Source organism: Danio aesculapii, chromosome 24 (assembly GCF_903798145.1).
Source record: "Danio aesculapii chromosome 24, fDanAes4.1, whole genome shotgun sequence".
NCBI classification, from domain to species: Eukaryota; Metazoa; Chordata; class Actinopteri; order Cypriniformes; family Danionidae; genus Danio; species Danio aesculapii.
This window is the reverse complement of record NC_079458.1, coordinates 22,301,001-22,318,239: the sequence shown is the minus strand read 5'-3', so window position 1 is coordinate 22,318,239 and position 17,239 is coordinate 22,301,001. Positions and strand designations below refer to the sequence as shown.

General features: G+C 33.6%; 1 protein-coding gene across 2 annotated transcripts in view; it reads left to right on the top strand.

The window, feature by feature from the left end:
* The first annotated feature begins 3,394 nt into the window (after positions 1–3,394).
* The window catches only part of LOC130218488 (solute carrier organic anion transporter family member 5A1), a 90,176-nt gene continuing 76,331 nt past the window's right edge, over positions 3,395–17,239 (top strand). The window contains exons 1-2 of one of the 2 annotated variants that reach the window (XM_056450686.1): positions 3,395–3,545; positions 4,010–5,295. In XM_056450686.1, the coding sequence (XP_056306661.1) occupies positions 4,344–5,295 (952 nt within the window). In that variant the 5' untranslated portion in view covers positions 3,395–3,545; positions 4,010–4,343. Of the gene's footprint in view, positions 3,546–3,903; positions 5,296–17,239 lie in introns of those variants that run through there. The other variant, XM_056450687.1, reaches the window with a different exon arrangement.

Genomic DNA, 17,239 nt, shown 5'->3' with positions numbered 1-17,239 from the left:
TTGTAAACAGGGAAAAAGAAAATAAACAACGTTCATTTCTATTCGTTTGAAGATAAACAAATGAAACTGTATCAAGTGAAAAATAGATATTTGCAACCTTATCCAAAATAAAATTACTGTACAGTTTAAACATTGCATCCTATTCTATTGTAAAATATTATATTGCTGTTTGTTTTTTTTTTTTTTATCCAATTTTATGTCATATTTTGACACTCCTGTTATTCAGCAATGTTTAAACTTTTTACATAAGATTGCAAAGATTATTGTTAATTTGATACTGACTTTAATTGTCATTTATTAGGGATTTATAAAGCATCAATAGTCCTCACTTTAGATTAGGTCACAAAACTGCATGAAGTTGAGTTAATAAAGCATTTATAAACATACAAATTAACCATTACTAGATGCCTGAATAATAAGATGTATAAACGTTAATTTCAATAGTTTATTAATCATTTACTAACTCATTCATAATAATCTTAAAAACTACAAACTACTCTTAAATATAAATGATTTGTAAATAATGCAATACTCAATTTAGTAATGAAAAATTAACCAGTCACAAATTATGAAAGTAGAAATATTAAGCACATTATAAATGTGGTCATAAGTCATAAGTACAGCATTTGTAGCTGCAGTTATTAACTGCTTACTAACGTTTATCAATGTAGAGTTAACGCTTAACAAATAATTTATTCACTAGATGCTAATGCTTAATAAATGATTCATAGTGTGTAGTTATTAAAAGTGTTACCGTTATTCTGCCATCAGGAATTCTACAATCAAAGTGCACAAATAGTTTATTTTTTTTATTTTATTTTTTTTTTTTTATGTATTTGATAATTTGGTAATTGATTAATTACTTTTGGTAATTAGTTCTAGCTCTTCATTACAGGCCAGGTCACGGACTAACTTCTTTCGTCACTTTAACTATTGCATTGCAGAGAAATAGTGTTTGTCATTTTTCAATATTAGATAAACGATACGTTTTGTCTTATTGTAGCGGTCCTCTCCAATATCGGCTGTTGTGGAAGCATTTTTCTGTACTTTTAGTGTAGTGATAGTAGTCTACCACTAGGTGGCAGCACTGTATCATGTTCGTTCAAGTTTTCAATGGAATACACCAGTGTTTGTTTGTTATATTAGAAAACAATCAACACATCATTGTTATACAACTATTAATCTCTTCTGGTTTGGTGAATAATTTACAGTTAGGTTTAGGGGTGGGTATGATTTGCCTTAAAGAAGTAATAAAACTGTAAAAGTTGATTGACAGAACAAGATTAACATAAAACAATATGAAGTCCGGCATAAAAACTCGTCATGCACCAAATAAGAAAAAAAATGGTAAGTTTATGAATAAAACATTAGAGAATGAACAAGGGCAAGATGCAGTTGGCCATTTGTCTTTTTTTCACTACATTATGTATTGATTCAGATGTCCCACTTCTATCTGATTGTGGGTCATTTATTTGGTCCGATTTAATACATCATTGGTTCTCGAGATAATTCATTGATTTTAGGTTTTATATAAATGCTAATTCTTCAACTAAACAGTAAATATGAGTTTGAACGAATTAAAATAAACTGAACGCCATGTATATTAAATACTCTTACCTCCTCGTTTGACATTTCAGTTACATAAGGAAATGCTTAATTAAAAATGAACAGAATATGGATATTCTAAGGAAATATCGCATATTACCATATTTTTAAATGTAGGCTACCATATTTGTAAAATTGTTTATTCAATTGTATTAAAGTTATTGTTCATTGTTCAATAAAATAGTTTATCTTTGTAATAAAGTCATACACATGAAGTGTATTGGCCTATGGGGAATATCAGTGGTAGCCCATGTAAAAGTTCTCAAGTAACTCGTAAGGGTTGCATTTATGGCCAGTTCTGTCATTAAACGTGGATGTAGTAGACCTGTGTAACCAGCAGGTGGTGCAACAGAATCTGTTTCACCGGTTTGTGTTTGATGAGGACTTCAGAGGGATGTGGGGAAGTTATAGGGTTGGTTTTCTGTAGGAAGAGACATTAGTCAGGGGAAAAACTTCCAGCATTCCTGGAAAAACTGTCTAACAATGGTATGAGAAGTTATTTTTATACTGTTAGCTAGGCGTATATGATTTGTTTTTCTTTAGCAAGCATCACTAGCCCAGGGTTTCCTGAGGGTGACAGTTTAAGTTATTCTCAGCAGTTAATTTTAAAGTTTTAATAATTGTAAAATTGCTAGGCTAGTTTGTCCAAAAATGAAAAATGAGGAAGAAAGGTGTGCTGGAAAATTACATTAAATAAATTATCAATAAATTAGGTGTGCAGTGGAAAGGACTCTCTTGTGCGGGAAAAATCCTTCATACTTTCATATATTCATTATGTATATATAGTATGCGTGTGGGTATATATTTAATATATATTATATATTTAAAATTATTGTAGATTTGTTGGCAAATGGGTAAAACCTTTAGGGATTTGAAAGATAATGGCAAAGAATAAAAATAATTAGTTATTTATGGCCTGATGTGTGATTCTGAACTGTAATTAGTTACAAAGCAAGTAGTTATTGTAGTAATATCAGTTATCCACTGAAAAGAGTGAGGAGTATAGTTCATTTTTAAGTAATTACAGTATTTTAGCCTATTTTTAATGAAGCTAAATGGCCAAGTTTTACTGAAAATAAGAGTTAAATTGTCTGATTTGACATAAGAATTTTAATTGGTAATAAAAATGACTCACTATCCACTCACTATACTTCAACTTAGTCTCTGATCCATCTAGGGTTGCCACAGCAGAATGAACCACCAATTACTCTGGCATATGTTTTATGCAGCGAATGGACATTGTAATCAGAAAAATTATTTAAATACAAACTGAATGTTGCATTTAGTAATTAATTATTATTTGAATGAAAATGTCATCAAATGAATATTGATCAAGATGGTTTGGCATTGTTACACTGAGGAGCATTTAGTCGGTGTCTTAATAGCCTACAAATCGCTTGAAACATTGTTTATTTATTTATCTCTTTATTTACATAGAATGCTTATTTATCTGTATCTTTTTGCTTTAAAACTCTCCACACACTAAACATGTTTTCATAAACAGTGCTTTTGGTTTGGTAGCCTACTGCTGCTGCAATGTGGACACAATAAGTTGCATATTTTAAATGGTAATTAATTCATAAACTTTAACTTTTAAAAATTATTTGAGTTATTTTAACATTATTTGAAATCATATTTTAATCAAAAATTTTATTGCAACTGTTATGACTGTTATTTTATAACAACTATTATGACATTGTTGTCGCCGAAAAAATGTTTAACAAAGCGTGTTTTGAATCGCTTTATAAGGGTTTGTAAGGTCATCAAAATATGAATCACTTCATTTAAGAAAATATATACTTTATTTGAGAAATTATTAGAAACTTCACTTCCCAGAATGCACTTAGACGGCTCCGTCACCCTCTTCATCAAATCCGCAATCTCATTCACTCACAATCCATGTCGAGGACAACAACTCTACCTCTGTCTCTATCAGCCGTGTAAGTACATTACTCCTTATTCAACTCACTCTTCAGCCACTTCTTTGTTGTTATGTCTTGATACATCACTTAAAGATTGGAGTCTAGCTGTAGCGATGCTCTGTGGATGAATTCAGTAAAAGACTCGCTGTTTGGACTGACAGAATGTTGTACAGTATTTTTATAAATTTCACTGAAGTATAAAGTCGTGTTTTCGTAAACATTACGTCGGGAATTAGTTATATCAGATAATCGTGTAATTCAGAAAGGTTGACACGGTTTTTAATTTTCCTGACAGTGTTTTATCAGCGCCCTGCCGCACATTTACTGTTATTCTTTGTCTTCCTCCACCACTAATAATCTACCAGACAGCAGCGCGACTTGACAAAACAACTGACAGGATCTCCAACGCTGTTTGTGTTGCTTCTTGAAGAGTTAGCAAACAGATATTAATGTTATTTTCATTTTATTTCCATTCTCTTTAGGGTTCCGAATAATTCATCTTCAAAGTATAATTTCAGCACCATGACCAGAGATCAATGTCAGCGATATTCACGAGATGCATGCAACTTTTTGCTGCTGCACTATAACTGTAGGCAGCTGTAACTATTTAAATATTATATGATTTGTCCAATTTCTTTATCTTTTGGACTTATGATTAGAATTAAGTAGACAAGTAGCTGTTGAACAGCTATTCTGAGCAATCATGTTTGTAAGTCTAGTCATCGTTTACCTTTTTGTCATGTCTAATATGCTGTGAAGTTTTAATTAAATCGAAGTACTTCTTAGCTATCTTTTCTTTGACTCCAAGTAGTCAATATGACATCATCATATAATGATGAGACGAGGAGTGATATATCCGAGTCTCTGGAGGTCTGTGAATTCCAGGGACAATATGGAGATCCAGATGGTTGCTTCAAATCCAAAAGCTTGCCTGTTCTTAACGGCGACTGTCCGACCATTAATGAGACAATAGATCCGAGGTTGGTCAGTACAACTCAGACTTTAGTAAACACCGACCAGTGCTTGGTGTTCAACGAGCTGCGTCAGAAAGGAGACTCGAGTGAACTGGATTCACCCACCAGAACTGATTTCTCCCCTTCTGCCTCCAGTATGGTGGGTCTCAGCAGCTCAATGAGAACTGAAGCCAACCGAGCAGGTGGCAAAAAACTAGGCTTTTCATTGGCAAGATTCATCCACCTCCCTGTGAGGAAGTACTTGAGGGTGATTCTCTCCGACTCTAGGTGTTTTCTGTTCTGCATGTGCTACCTGACGTTCATTCAGTCGTTGATGGTCTCTGGTTACCTCAGTAGTGTCATCACCACTATCGAGAAGAGATACAGCCTTAGAAGCTCTGAATCGGGACTGCTGGTCAGCTGCTTTGACATTGGAAGTCTGCTGGTGGTGGTCTTCATCAGTTATTTTGGAGGTCGAGGTCAAAGGCCTCGCTGGTTGGCGGTAGGAGGAGTGTTTATCGCGGTGGGAGCTGCTCTTTTCTCCCTTCCGCACTTCATCTCTCCACCTTATCAAATCCAAGAGGTCAACTCATCCATGGGGAATGAGGGCCTGTGTTTGAATGGGAACAGGAGCAGAGATGCTCTGGGTGTGTCATCCTGTCCAAGGGACCAAGAAGGCAATGATCACTCTATATATGTGGCCCTGTTCGTCTGCGCCCAGGTCCTGGTGGGCATGGGATCAACTCCTATCTACACGCTGGGACCAACATACCTGGATGATAATGTGAAGAAGGAGAATGCATCCCTCTATCTTGGTAAGAAACTTTTTTTTTTAATCAGTTTTTAATAATGCTAGTATTTATCACTGACCCTTCACTGACAAAGGTCGAGAATTTTTCATATATATGAACGTTTGTCCTATTTTGACTGCTGTGACATCACAAATATTGAAAATAACCAATCAAAAAAGGCTTTAAGACCAAGCCGAATCCTCTGTTGTCGCTTCAGCTAATCAGTTTTGTTCAATGTAAACAAATATTTTTGTCCAACATCCAGCTGTGCAAGAAAACACAATTTGATGTAAGTGAAGTCGTCTTTCACTACTATATTGTTTGTAAATGAAGAACTAATCTTGGATCTTATTCTTGAAGCAAAAGATGACCAATGAAAAGGCCCATATTAAAATTACTTTAAACACTAATTTAGCTATTGTTGTTATCTGTGAATTTTCAACTGTACTTTTTACAAGAGGCTACAAAAGTTGTAAAGATCTTTATTAATATAATAATAATAATAATAAAAATGTTAAAATTTTTATTATTCAAATTGACAAATTCTGACTGAGGAAAGTTGAATGTGCTGGGCAATTTGTTTTTTGCCTAATAAATGACACAGTAGAGTAATATTTTTTTCTTCTCCTAATAGATCTGTCACAGCGTAGAACTAAGAAAAGACATTGTGACCGACATACACATTACATTCATACATAAAATAAATACACTTAAAAAAATGGTCTGATTGCCGGCAACAATGTATACATGGATCTTTGTAGTGTCATCAGTGTATTTTGCATGTGTGTGTTTGTGTAATGTGAATTGTCTAAGGTTAACATTGTGTTTATGTAACATTTCAATTCCAATTTATTTTCAAAACCATGTCAAACAATAGCCCATATCATCTTCACAAACACACTGAAATAACCACAGACACATGTTCTTTTAAACCTCATTTATTAACAAAACATAGAAAGATTACTTACTCTGTTTTGCCTCCCAATCGCCTGGTCAATCTTAACAAGATCCTATTCACATTTCCGGGTTTCTCAGTAGCGGAAGAGCGCAGTGAATGGGAGAATACAACAAATATTTATTTTACAAACTTAATTGCTCAAATAATAAAAGAAAAACTCCACGATGATGTTATAAAGACTTTCAGAAAAAGGAAAAAAAATTGTGTGAGACTGATGACGGCAGCCAGATGACAGAATAACGTCAAATTTACTGTCCTGTCCCATAGACGCTGCATTAGAAATGCCTCGCTCAAGCGGTTATTTGTTTTTTGTAATTTGAAGCAAAGATGATATAATACATTCATAAATACATATAAATGTTCATACGATTTTTAAAAGTCTAAATATTAGAAACGTTCAAGGATTTAAGATGCTGATGACCGTTAAACGTGTTATAACAGGCTTGTGAAAAGAGTCAATGATATATGATGTAATAAAATTGTATTTAAAAAGTATTTATTCATATTTCTTTATTCTAAATCTCTAGGAAATTTTTTTGGTACATCAAAAGTTGTGGTTATGATGACCACCTGACAGTCTAATCCAGCTAAAAATAGTGCTTAAGATGTCACTATTAAACCTTAAACTATTAAATTTAAAGAAAATTAGGCGAATATCTTCAGCAGGCCTGATATACAGTAGTCTATATTTGAAGTGGTTCAAATCCTTTAAAAGTATTGAACAACACCCATTTTTGTCTTGGGACAATTTTGAGAAACTTTTTTTGATCCACTTTAAATGTTGACTACTGTATATATGTGCATATTTTGTTTAGTTTTACAAACAAATTTTAGAATCTCTATATTTCAAATTATAGTCATGTAGATCATAAATTGACAGGTGGTCAAAATACCAAAAACATGCTATATTTTCATTTTTTTAAATATATTTTTATAGTTTTTATTCATTTTACACAACACCAATTCACTGTTCTAACTTCAGAAGAGTTACAACTTTAAAATTTGCTCAAAATAACCTTGAATTTCAATTACAAGAAATGAAAACAGTACTTTTGACATTTTGTCATTGGCTTAAAAAAAAAGCTCCATTGTACAATGTTTATTTGGAAGATATGTAATTAGATTTAAGACGATTAAAACAAAACTCGTACCTATTGAATCCAGTAAATCAAGTGAAACTGATCATTTTCTAATGGTTGCTTACATTTTTTAGAAAAAACCAAAAACTAATCTTGGCTCTGAATCAGGCGTCATTACAAGTCAAGGGGTATTTGATCACATGACCCTTGTTCTTTCCTCTGTCATATACCTTTATCCGTAATCTTTTCCAAATCCCATTCCTTCCACCCTGCAATTGAGCGTGCTGATGAATTTATATGAAGTCCTTTTAGCTGTACTTGTGTTTAGAGAGACTTGCATCGAAGAAACTGTTCCATGCGTAAAACAGGGTGCCATCAGTATTAAAGAAATCTCTTTGTTTTGGTTTTATTCAGCATCAAGTTATCATGAGCATGTGAATTCATTACCATGGTAACCGTGTAAGCATGTTGAGAGTGTGCATAGTGACGGGTTTGGACAAAAACAAAGCTGCTTTAGTTGCAAGATTAACTGTGACAGACCAGTGATTTTGAATTTTATTAGAACACCCCTTTATCTTCAGCTTGGTGAGTAAGTGGGGCAGCGATGGACCCTCTGTGTGGGGCACCACCCATCTGACTGTAACCCCCAGCTGGACACACTCCCAGACAGCATCTTTTAAAGAACTTATCGGGCTTTGTGATGGTTCATAATGCTTCAGTTAACATGAACATACACAGTCTGTGGAGTAAACTCCCCCCTATTATAAAGTACATATGCTGCAGACTTAAAGTCAGTGTATTGATCACCATTTGCACCACCTGAAGTGCATTGAGTGTCGTACTCACAGTAAGTACAGTTGCCTTGAATTGTGCCGAAGCGCGCTCGTCCCCCCTCCCGTCTCCCCGATAGAACATCTTTACCTGGTCTGATAAGCCTCGATTTCTGCTGCGACATTCGGATAGGGTCAGAACTTGCCATCAACAACATGAAAGCATGGATCCATCTTGCTTTGTATCAACGGTTCAGGCTGGTGATGGTGGTGTAATGGTGTGGGGGATATTTTCTTTTCACACTTTGGGCCCATTAGTACCAATTGCGCATCGTGTCAACACCACAGCCTACCTGAGTATTGTTGCTGACCATGTCCGTCCCTTTAGGACCACAGTGTACCCATCTTCTAATGGCTACTTCCAGCAGGATAACTGTCATAAAGTGAGAATCATCTCAAACTGGTTTCTTGATCATGACAATGAGTTCACTGTACTCAAGTGGCCTCCACAGTCACCAGATCTCAATCAAATAGAGCACCTTTGGGATGTGGTGGAATGGGAGATTCGCATCATGGATGTGCGGCCAACAAATCTGCAGCAACTGTGTGATGCTATTATGTTAATATGGACCAAAATCTGTGAGGAATATTTCCAGTACATTGTTGAACCTATGCCATGAAGGTTTAAGGTAGTTCTCAAGACAAAGAGGGTTCAACCCGGTACTAGTAAGGTGTACCTAATAAAGTGGCTGGTGAGTGTATATTAGATCAAGTAAAACAACTACATTAATTCAATACACTGTAAAAAATTATGGGCTCTCACAGAATACTTGCATGTTGTCCAAACACAAATCAATTAAGTTTAACTTAATTGTTTTTACAAATTTAGGTATATTGAACAAAAACAAATACCCCCCCCCCATCGAAAAAAAAAACTAAAACAAACAAAAAACATAACAAATAATCCACTCATTTCAAATAATCAGTTTGAACAAGCAGCAAAAGTTATGTTTTCATGAGTTCATAAAATAGACGTTTGGTTAAGCCTCTCCTCACCAAGCACTACTAACATACAGTACAGCTATAAATAATATGAATCATAAAATGAATCATTATTGTGTCAAATTTTTGCCTACTTTCCTTATGGCATCTCCCTGTTCCAATTATTTCAAACCCCACCACAATTTGCGAAAGCACTCGGGGCAAGAAAAGACAAATTGAAATCTCCTGTACGTTGAGAGGAAGTGGAGTGGAATGTTTGCTCCCTCCTCAGCACTTGTTTGAGCTGCACACACATTCCCTAGCATTGCTGAGAGCGTTTTACAGGTGGTTCAGACAGGGTTTATCGCTGCAAAACATGCTTATTCACTTTCCTTTCATTCGCCTCTTTTAACCTGTGGTGTGTGTGTGCTGTTCTTATGGGTAGCCGACAGCGAGTATGACTTATGAAAACCTTTACATACCTCAAAATCCCTCAGGCAAATGCATTTTAATGAGCTAAAGTAAGTCGGTCCATTGTGTGTCTCGTCTTTCCGACAGACTTTCACACACTAACACTGACCCCTGTTCAGTCATAAGTGACACTTACAGAGAATGACTGAGAATAGTATCTCTTCTGATTAAAATTTTAAAAAGAAATGGGATTTTAGTGTTATTATTCACCCCCAGGTCATTTAATATGAAGGTGACTTTTTTTTTCTTTGGTAGACCATTAAAAAAAGATTTAAAACTGAAAATGTGGTCCTTGGTGATTCATAAAATCCAAGTAGGCAGCTACCAGCACTTTGAGAGTCATACAGAACAAAACATACAGGCAGAGCAACATTAATACCATGGTTCATGAAGATATATGCGCTATTGTGAAGTGAAAGCAGCCTGTGCAGGAAACGGAATATTATTTTCAGTGTTATTAAATTCCAGAGACTTTATTATGAAGTGATATACAACAGTGGAAGTTGTTAAACAATATAGATTTTTAAGCCAGTGTCTTTGAGGTTTCTGCTAAATTGAATTTTATGAAATGTGACCTTGGACTAGGGCTGAACAATATCGTAAAAATCTGGTTAGTTTTTCTGCGATTATACTTTGTATACTTGGAAAGAATTTGAGGTCACACTTTATTTTAAGGTTCAGTTCTCTCTCTTAGCAAACCATTTTGACTTTTGCTTAAATAAACTTATAATTTGCTCCTTATTAATAGTTATTAAGGTAGGCATTAGGGATGTAGAATAAGATCACATAGAACTTGTGCTTTATGAGTACTAATAAGAAGCCAATATCTTAATACCATATCTTACTAAGCAACTAGTTAATAGTGAGAATTGGTCCATAAATTGTTATATATTAATTTTGATTGACTAGGTAGGGGAGTGAATCATGCATAACATGTAAGAAACAAACTACAAGCAACATTTATTTCATGCTTGAACTATCATTTTAATGATCTCATTTGAACTATGGACATGACTTCTTCATTTGATCAATGGGGCATGCCTTTAATCCCCAGTTGGCAACATGTGATTTCTTCTTATATAGCAATTCATTAATGCAGTGGGGGCTCAGGTGTTTCTCTGTCAGATTTACAGGCCAGTACTTTTCTTAACATGGTGCTTGTGGCTTATATACTGCAGTCGGTCGAGGGGGGTCAGATTTGATTGGATTGCTGTGTGGGTCTGTATTTTAGTTTGTTGCCAAAGGTAGAATGAAGTAATAATACTTCGTCTGGCAGCTCTGCAACATTAAGCTCTGACACCATAATAAGTAACTGCCTGCTTTATTTCGGTTTTGGCTGTTGTGCTTTTTTTGTCTGGGATAGTTGATCATAATGCATTGACGGCTCCCTGGTGGGTGAGCAGTTTTATTTGCGGTAGTAATTGAGGAATACTGGGAGATGGATGGAGGCTCTGTTATATTGGTGTGCACAATATCAGGACGCCCTGTGTGTAAACACACCTACTCTGTCAGCCTGTGTCTGGTAAATTTAGAAGGGGGAACAGCTGCTGCCTGTTGTGTGTGCAAATGTGAGAAAGAGAGAGACACCGGTTTATTGGGTGTTTCATCAACTACAGGCACTTTTGGCCCTCTGGGTTTTTGTCTTCGTTGTCTTTATGGTTTCACTAGTTTAATTTGTGAAGTAGTAGGCAGCATGGTGGCTCAGTGGTTAGCACCGTTGCCTCACAGGAAGAAGGTCGCTGGTTCGAGTCCTAGCTGGACCAGTTGCCATTTCTGTGTGGCGTTTGCATGTTCTCTCTTTGTCTGCATGGGTTCTCTCCAGGTGTTCAGATTTCCCCTTCAGCCCAAATACATGTGTAGGTTACTTGAATGAACTAAATTGGCCGTAGTCTGTGAATGGGAGTGTGTTTGAGTGTATTGAGTGTATCAGCGTTGCATTGCGGCAGGAAGGGCATTTGCCGGTAAAACATGCCAGAGTAATTGGTGGTTTGTTCCGCTGTGGCAGCTTCTGATAAAACAGGGAATAAACCAAAAGAAAGTGAGTTCATTTTTCAAGTAACAATGGCCAGTAGTGTTTATTCTGTAGCAAAAAATTTATAGTTTTCAGGCATCCAAACAATGTGTAATACAACCTTTTTTTACAATTTTTTTCATACGATAGTATGTTTCTTGCTATTTTTTTTGTTTTTTTGTTTTGTTTTTATTTTTTTATAATTACTTTACTTTTGTCTGTGATTTACAGAGAACAAACCATTGAAATATCATGCTGTGTATCCGTGTAGCAATAGGATCACTGGGAAGCCCCGGAGTACTATTTGTTAATTTATTTGTTTGTTTTTGGCTCTTTTGGTTTTTTTTTTGTCTAATTGTCAGCAGATATGTAATAAATATGATTAAATTGTGGCTGCTTCTCAATATGCATTTCTGCAGAAATCCTGTGTCCTCGTGTTCTCGTGTAACGTCATCATCAACCGCCAAAGTTCCAAAACTCATGAACGCAGGATGCGTGAAAGTTCCCGCATGTGTTCTTTGTATCAAGGATGCGTCGATGCAGACTTAGGCACTTGAACTCCCTCTAGAAGTCGCAGAAGTCATTGATGCTGAATAAAGGTGGTGGGAAGCGCAGCATTTTAATTTTAAAGTTCAGAGATAGAGCTTATCTATCTCAGGAGTTTCTCTAAATGAGATGGTAAAATTAAACATTACCATGAAATCTTAATAGATGCATAAACACATTAAGGGTGTTTATTTGCTGAAATTCGTATTAAAATCTCTTTTATTTGTGTTTTGCAAAGTATAATTGGTTTTATTTTGTTTGTTTGTTTTTTTGTTTAGTTTTTTTTTTTGTTTTTTTTTTGCACCTTTCATTTTTTCATAAGTACAAGTCAGAGTAAGTGTGTTTAATTTTGACATATTCTTATATCTTCATAAGTACAGGTCAGAGTAAGTATGCTTAAATTTTACATATTCTTATATCGTCATGACTAAATGACATTCATTCATTCATTTTCTTTTCAGCTTAGTCCCTTCGTTAATCCAGGGTTGCCACAGCAGAATGAACCGCCAACTTATCCAGCACATGTTTTACGCAGCGGATGCCCTTCCAGCTGCAACCCATCTCTGGGAAACTAAATGACATTCATATTTAGACATTTTGTTTTCACAGAAACATTTGAAACATTAGATGCCTTGTGTTCTTAGATGACTTAAATCAATATAATACATTGACTTTGTTGCAAACACATATATTTAGCACTATATATCACTATATATATATATATATCTTTGTATGCACACATAATTGTATTACAAACACCTCAATAAATGACTTTGCATGTTATTTATCATAATTTTAAATATAACAATACAATTTTTGATTTTTTTTATTAATTAAGATTAAATCTCAGCCAGTAATTATTTGTCCTGCAACAAAAATAAAATGAAATCATGGTAAAAATAAGTTTCAAAGCCTTGTTGCATCATCTTCACATAAGAAAAAGGAATTCAAAATCATTTAATTCTGTTAAGAAAATTAATGTTTAAGACAAACAGTACTTTTCCATTTTACTGTAATTGCGGTTTTCACTCTTTATATGCTAAACTGTTTTTACGGCCCACAAACACAAAACTAAATACATCCGCCTTCTCTTGCTCCCGAGTTTAATATTTTCCTCCACACGCTCTGTCCATTACGTGCAAACATTTTCCCATGGCTGTTCTTTTGCTGTTATGTCACCTCAGAAAACATTGGCACCCATGTCACGGTACTCATTTATGAAACAGCCACTTCCAAACTCGGCCACAGGCTACATGTTAGAGTTTCTCAGCAAGTAAACACTGAGCCTTTTACCACCCACGTCACTGGTCCTCATAATTTACACGCATCACCGTTCTCATGTATTCAACACATCACTGGACATGAACTGTCTGCTGCCTTTCAGCCATTCAGAACACTGTTTTTTCATGCACCTCTCTGATTTTGGGCTTTTTTTTGTGTTTTCATTATAGTGTTTTTATGTATCTATTAGAAAGAAATCATGCCAAAATACCCCTTCTGTTATTAATTACTTGCCCTCATCTCATTCCAAACACCTGAGATCTTTATTCAGCTTTGGAAGACAAATTAAGATATATTAGATGAAATCTGAGAGCTGTTTCTTCCTCCGTAGACATCAAGGTTCCTGACTCCAGAAAAATACCAAAAAACATCCTCAGACACCATATGCCTTCAGTGTTCAATCGGAATTTTATAATACTATGAAAATAATTTTGTGCACCATAAAACAAAAACAATTGCTATGTTTCCATCCACCTATTTTATGCACATTTTGGATGTGCGCATAAAAAAAAGAGTTGATGGAAACGCCATGATGCGCATAAGTGTTGAAAATGCGCATAAAGAACATATGCACAACTTTTTATTCAACAAGAAAAGATGCACATAAACTACGATGGAAACACTTTTACTGAACAAATTCTACTTTGCGCATATAAAAAGTCATGTGATTTTGTCATAAGAGATCATGTTATGATGAAAATGTGTGTGAATGGACAAACCAGCAGGCTGAGCACATTGTAAAACATCTGAAATGTTGTTTTGGTCATTCAAAAACGCCTTAATCATTTCAGTATTAATGTTATTATATTATTAATTACCTCCAGAATTGACAAGAATCTGTGCTTTGCGTCTCACACCTTCAAACGCCACCACGTGTTTATTGTATGTTGCCATTTGTCTTAGTCTTGTCTCAGTCGCAAGTAAAACATTAAATAAGGAAAAGATTCAGGCAGCTTCTCCTACCGCAGCAAATTCTGTTTTGATTTTCAGTATTTGGCACCAGTAAATGACGATTTTGTTTTAATTGACTTATTGGATGAAATTGCTGCTTTATTCGCACTTCTTTTATGCTATATTCCAGTTTTGTGCATAAATTTAATTTGCATCTTTGGATGGAAACACAGCCAATGACTATTTAACTGTATATATTTTTATTTGTATTTCAAAGACAAACAAAGGTCACAGAAATTTGGAACAACATGAGGGTGAGAATTTGAATAGAATAGTTATTAATAGAATGTTTATTTTTTGTGTGAATTAATCCTTTTAAGTGTGTTTTTTTTATTTCAGTTTCTAGTTTATTTTATACTTTATATATACTTATATACTATAAATTATAGTTTAATTTTAGTTTAATTCATAATTATAATTATAATTATATATATATATATATATATATATATATATATATATATGTATAATTTATAATCTAAATTTAATTTAAAATTCTAAAAAAAAGTTAAAGGTTTACAAAAAAAAATTATGTTTTTTTATATATTTTTTCCCTTCATTGAACCATACATTACCACTTCAGCAGGAATTAAATTAACATCACAGTTTTATTCCTTTCTATGTTATGAAGGTTTTTACAGCGGATATGTATATAGAAAATGTGTCCTAATATATAAAACATTTTGTTCCACAAATAAATAAATGTATACATAATTTATAAAGTAAAAAATCCACTCTGTAAACCCCTTACCTATAATGTTTCTAAAAATGAAATAGGAAATTTAAACCTGACTTCGTCCAGTGCAGATTTGTGTGCCAGATGTGTTTGCAAACTAGGGATAGCTCATTTACATATTTGAAAATAAAAAATGTATAATCACCTGCCTTAAATGCAACATAAAGGCTAAACAGTTTCTTCAATTTCTTCAACAATTTGACTTGCTTTGACTCTGAGTGAATAATGGATGTTTCCTTGTTTTTGTTCAGTATGACTTGAAAGACATTGATTGTGTATTGACTTTTTTATGGCTTGAACATCACAAATGTGACCCATTTTGCTTTTGTGCCTGCGAGCAGGCAGATTGGCTCTGACAGATGTCACAAAGAGTTTGAATTGGAATCAGAGCACTTGTTATGGCGTTAATTATAATTAGTGTCTGTCCACAGGGATAACAACCAATGCATGTCAATTTAAACAACTTAAATTAAACAATCCTATTCTGCAAATGAACCCTAATTGCAGAGCAGGGATTGTCACTAAACGACAGCGGGTAAAGCTAAATTATTAAGGATCACATTATTCATTGCTTTGACCCTTGGAAAGCTATAGCCGTCTGCCTTTGAAATGAAACTAAGATTTAAACTAGAAGAGAATAGGATGAGGGATTTGTTGAGTCCTCTAATCGTTGCCTTTGGTTGTATTTCTAGTGTGTAGACTGGTAGTCTTTTGTTGATGTACCCAAGGGCTCTGACAGGCAGACAACAAAGAACTAGCGTTAAAGAAAGCCGACTATGTGTGCATTTGGGGCTACAAATTTTGGGAAACACATTTTATTGGCTTGCGTTAAGACCCAGTTTGGAAAATGTAAATGTAGAAATGGAAATAGCTGCATGCACGGATTGTCACAAAAATTTAAAAGGGTTTGAATTAATAAATCAGAAGTAGCACCATACACTTTGCAATATAAACAGTAGTTTTTATATTTAAATATGAAATCTGCATAATCTGTATGTCTCCAAGTAATAGCAATAATAATAATAATAATAATAATAATAATAATAATAGTAATAGTAATAATAATAATAGTAATAATAATAATAATAATAATAATTATTATTATTATTATTATTATTATTATTACTATTATTATTACTATTATTATTATTTTTACTATTATTATTACTATTATTATTATTATTACTATTATTATTACTATTATTATTATTATTACTATTATTATTACTATTATTATTATTATTACTATTATTATTACTACTACTACTACATTTATTAAAAAACTTTTAAGGGATAATTACAACATTTTACACTATTTCATCCATAAATAATGAATTTATTGATTTATTTTTATAAATTTATTATATTTAGTTATTATATATTAATTTATTTATTATTTTAATAACAAAAAAAATTGAAAGAAAAAAAAACATGATAAACGTCATGTGGTTCTTAAATGTAATTTTCGTAAACTGTTATTACATTTTTGTTAAAATGACATAATACGTTCAATGATCTTTTCAGTTTTTTTAGATGCAGTCAAAAAAGAAACCACAAACATTTGAAAAAACAAAAACCACTATTCATAAATAATCTATTCATAAATCTAAAATCTAATAAACACTCAAAACATGTTGTTTGTTCAAACTACTTATTTAAAATGAGCTGAAACAAAACATTTCTTGAGATTTTTTGGGACAACTTGTATGTTTTATGTTGAATCTACTTTTGTAAAAATAATAAGTTAACTTAATTCCTTCATGTTCCCAACACTAATCAATTGCTGTCAACCCAGCATTATTTTTGCAGAGTGCGTGTGTGTATCTATTTATGCTTACTTAAAAGCTAAAAAAAATATTTTTTATTATTTACCAAAGTAGACACTGCTGCTGAATGGAAGACAGAGGGATTGAGTCTTGCAGTACACAAAGGAGCATTCACTCCTTCCAAAAAGGATAAACAACTTCTTTTAAAAGCATGTTTTTCAATGTCGCTTGCTTTTTAGGCTGTTAAATTTTTGAAGGCAGCTTTCACACGAAAACGAATATTAACTTGCCTTTATGAAGTTCCACACATTTATTATTTTGTTTTCAGTGAAACTAAAAGGATAAGAGCTATGTATTTTTGGTTTTTTATTTATTTATTTATTTATTTATTTATTTTACTAAAATGAACCCAGTCTAA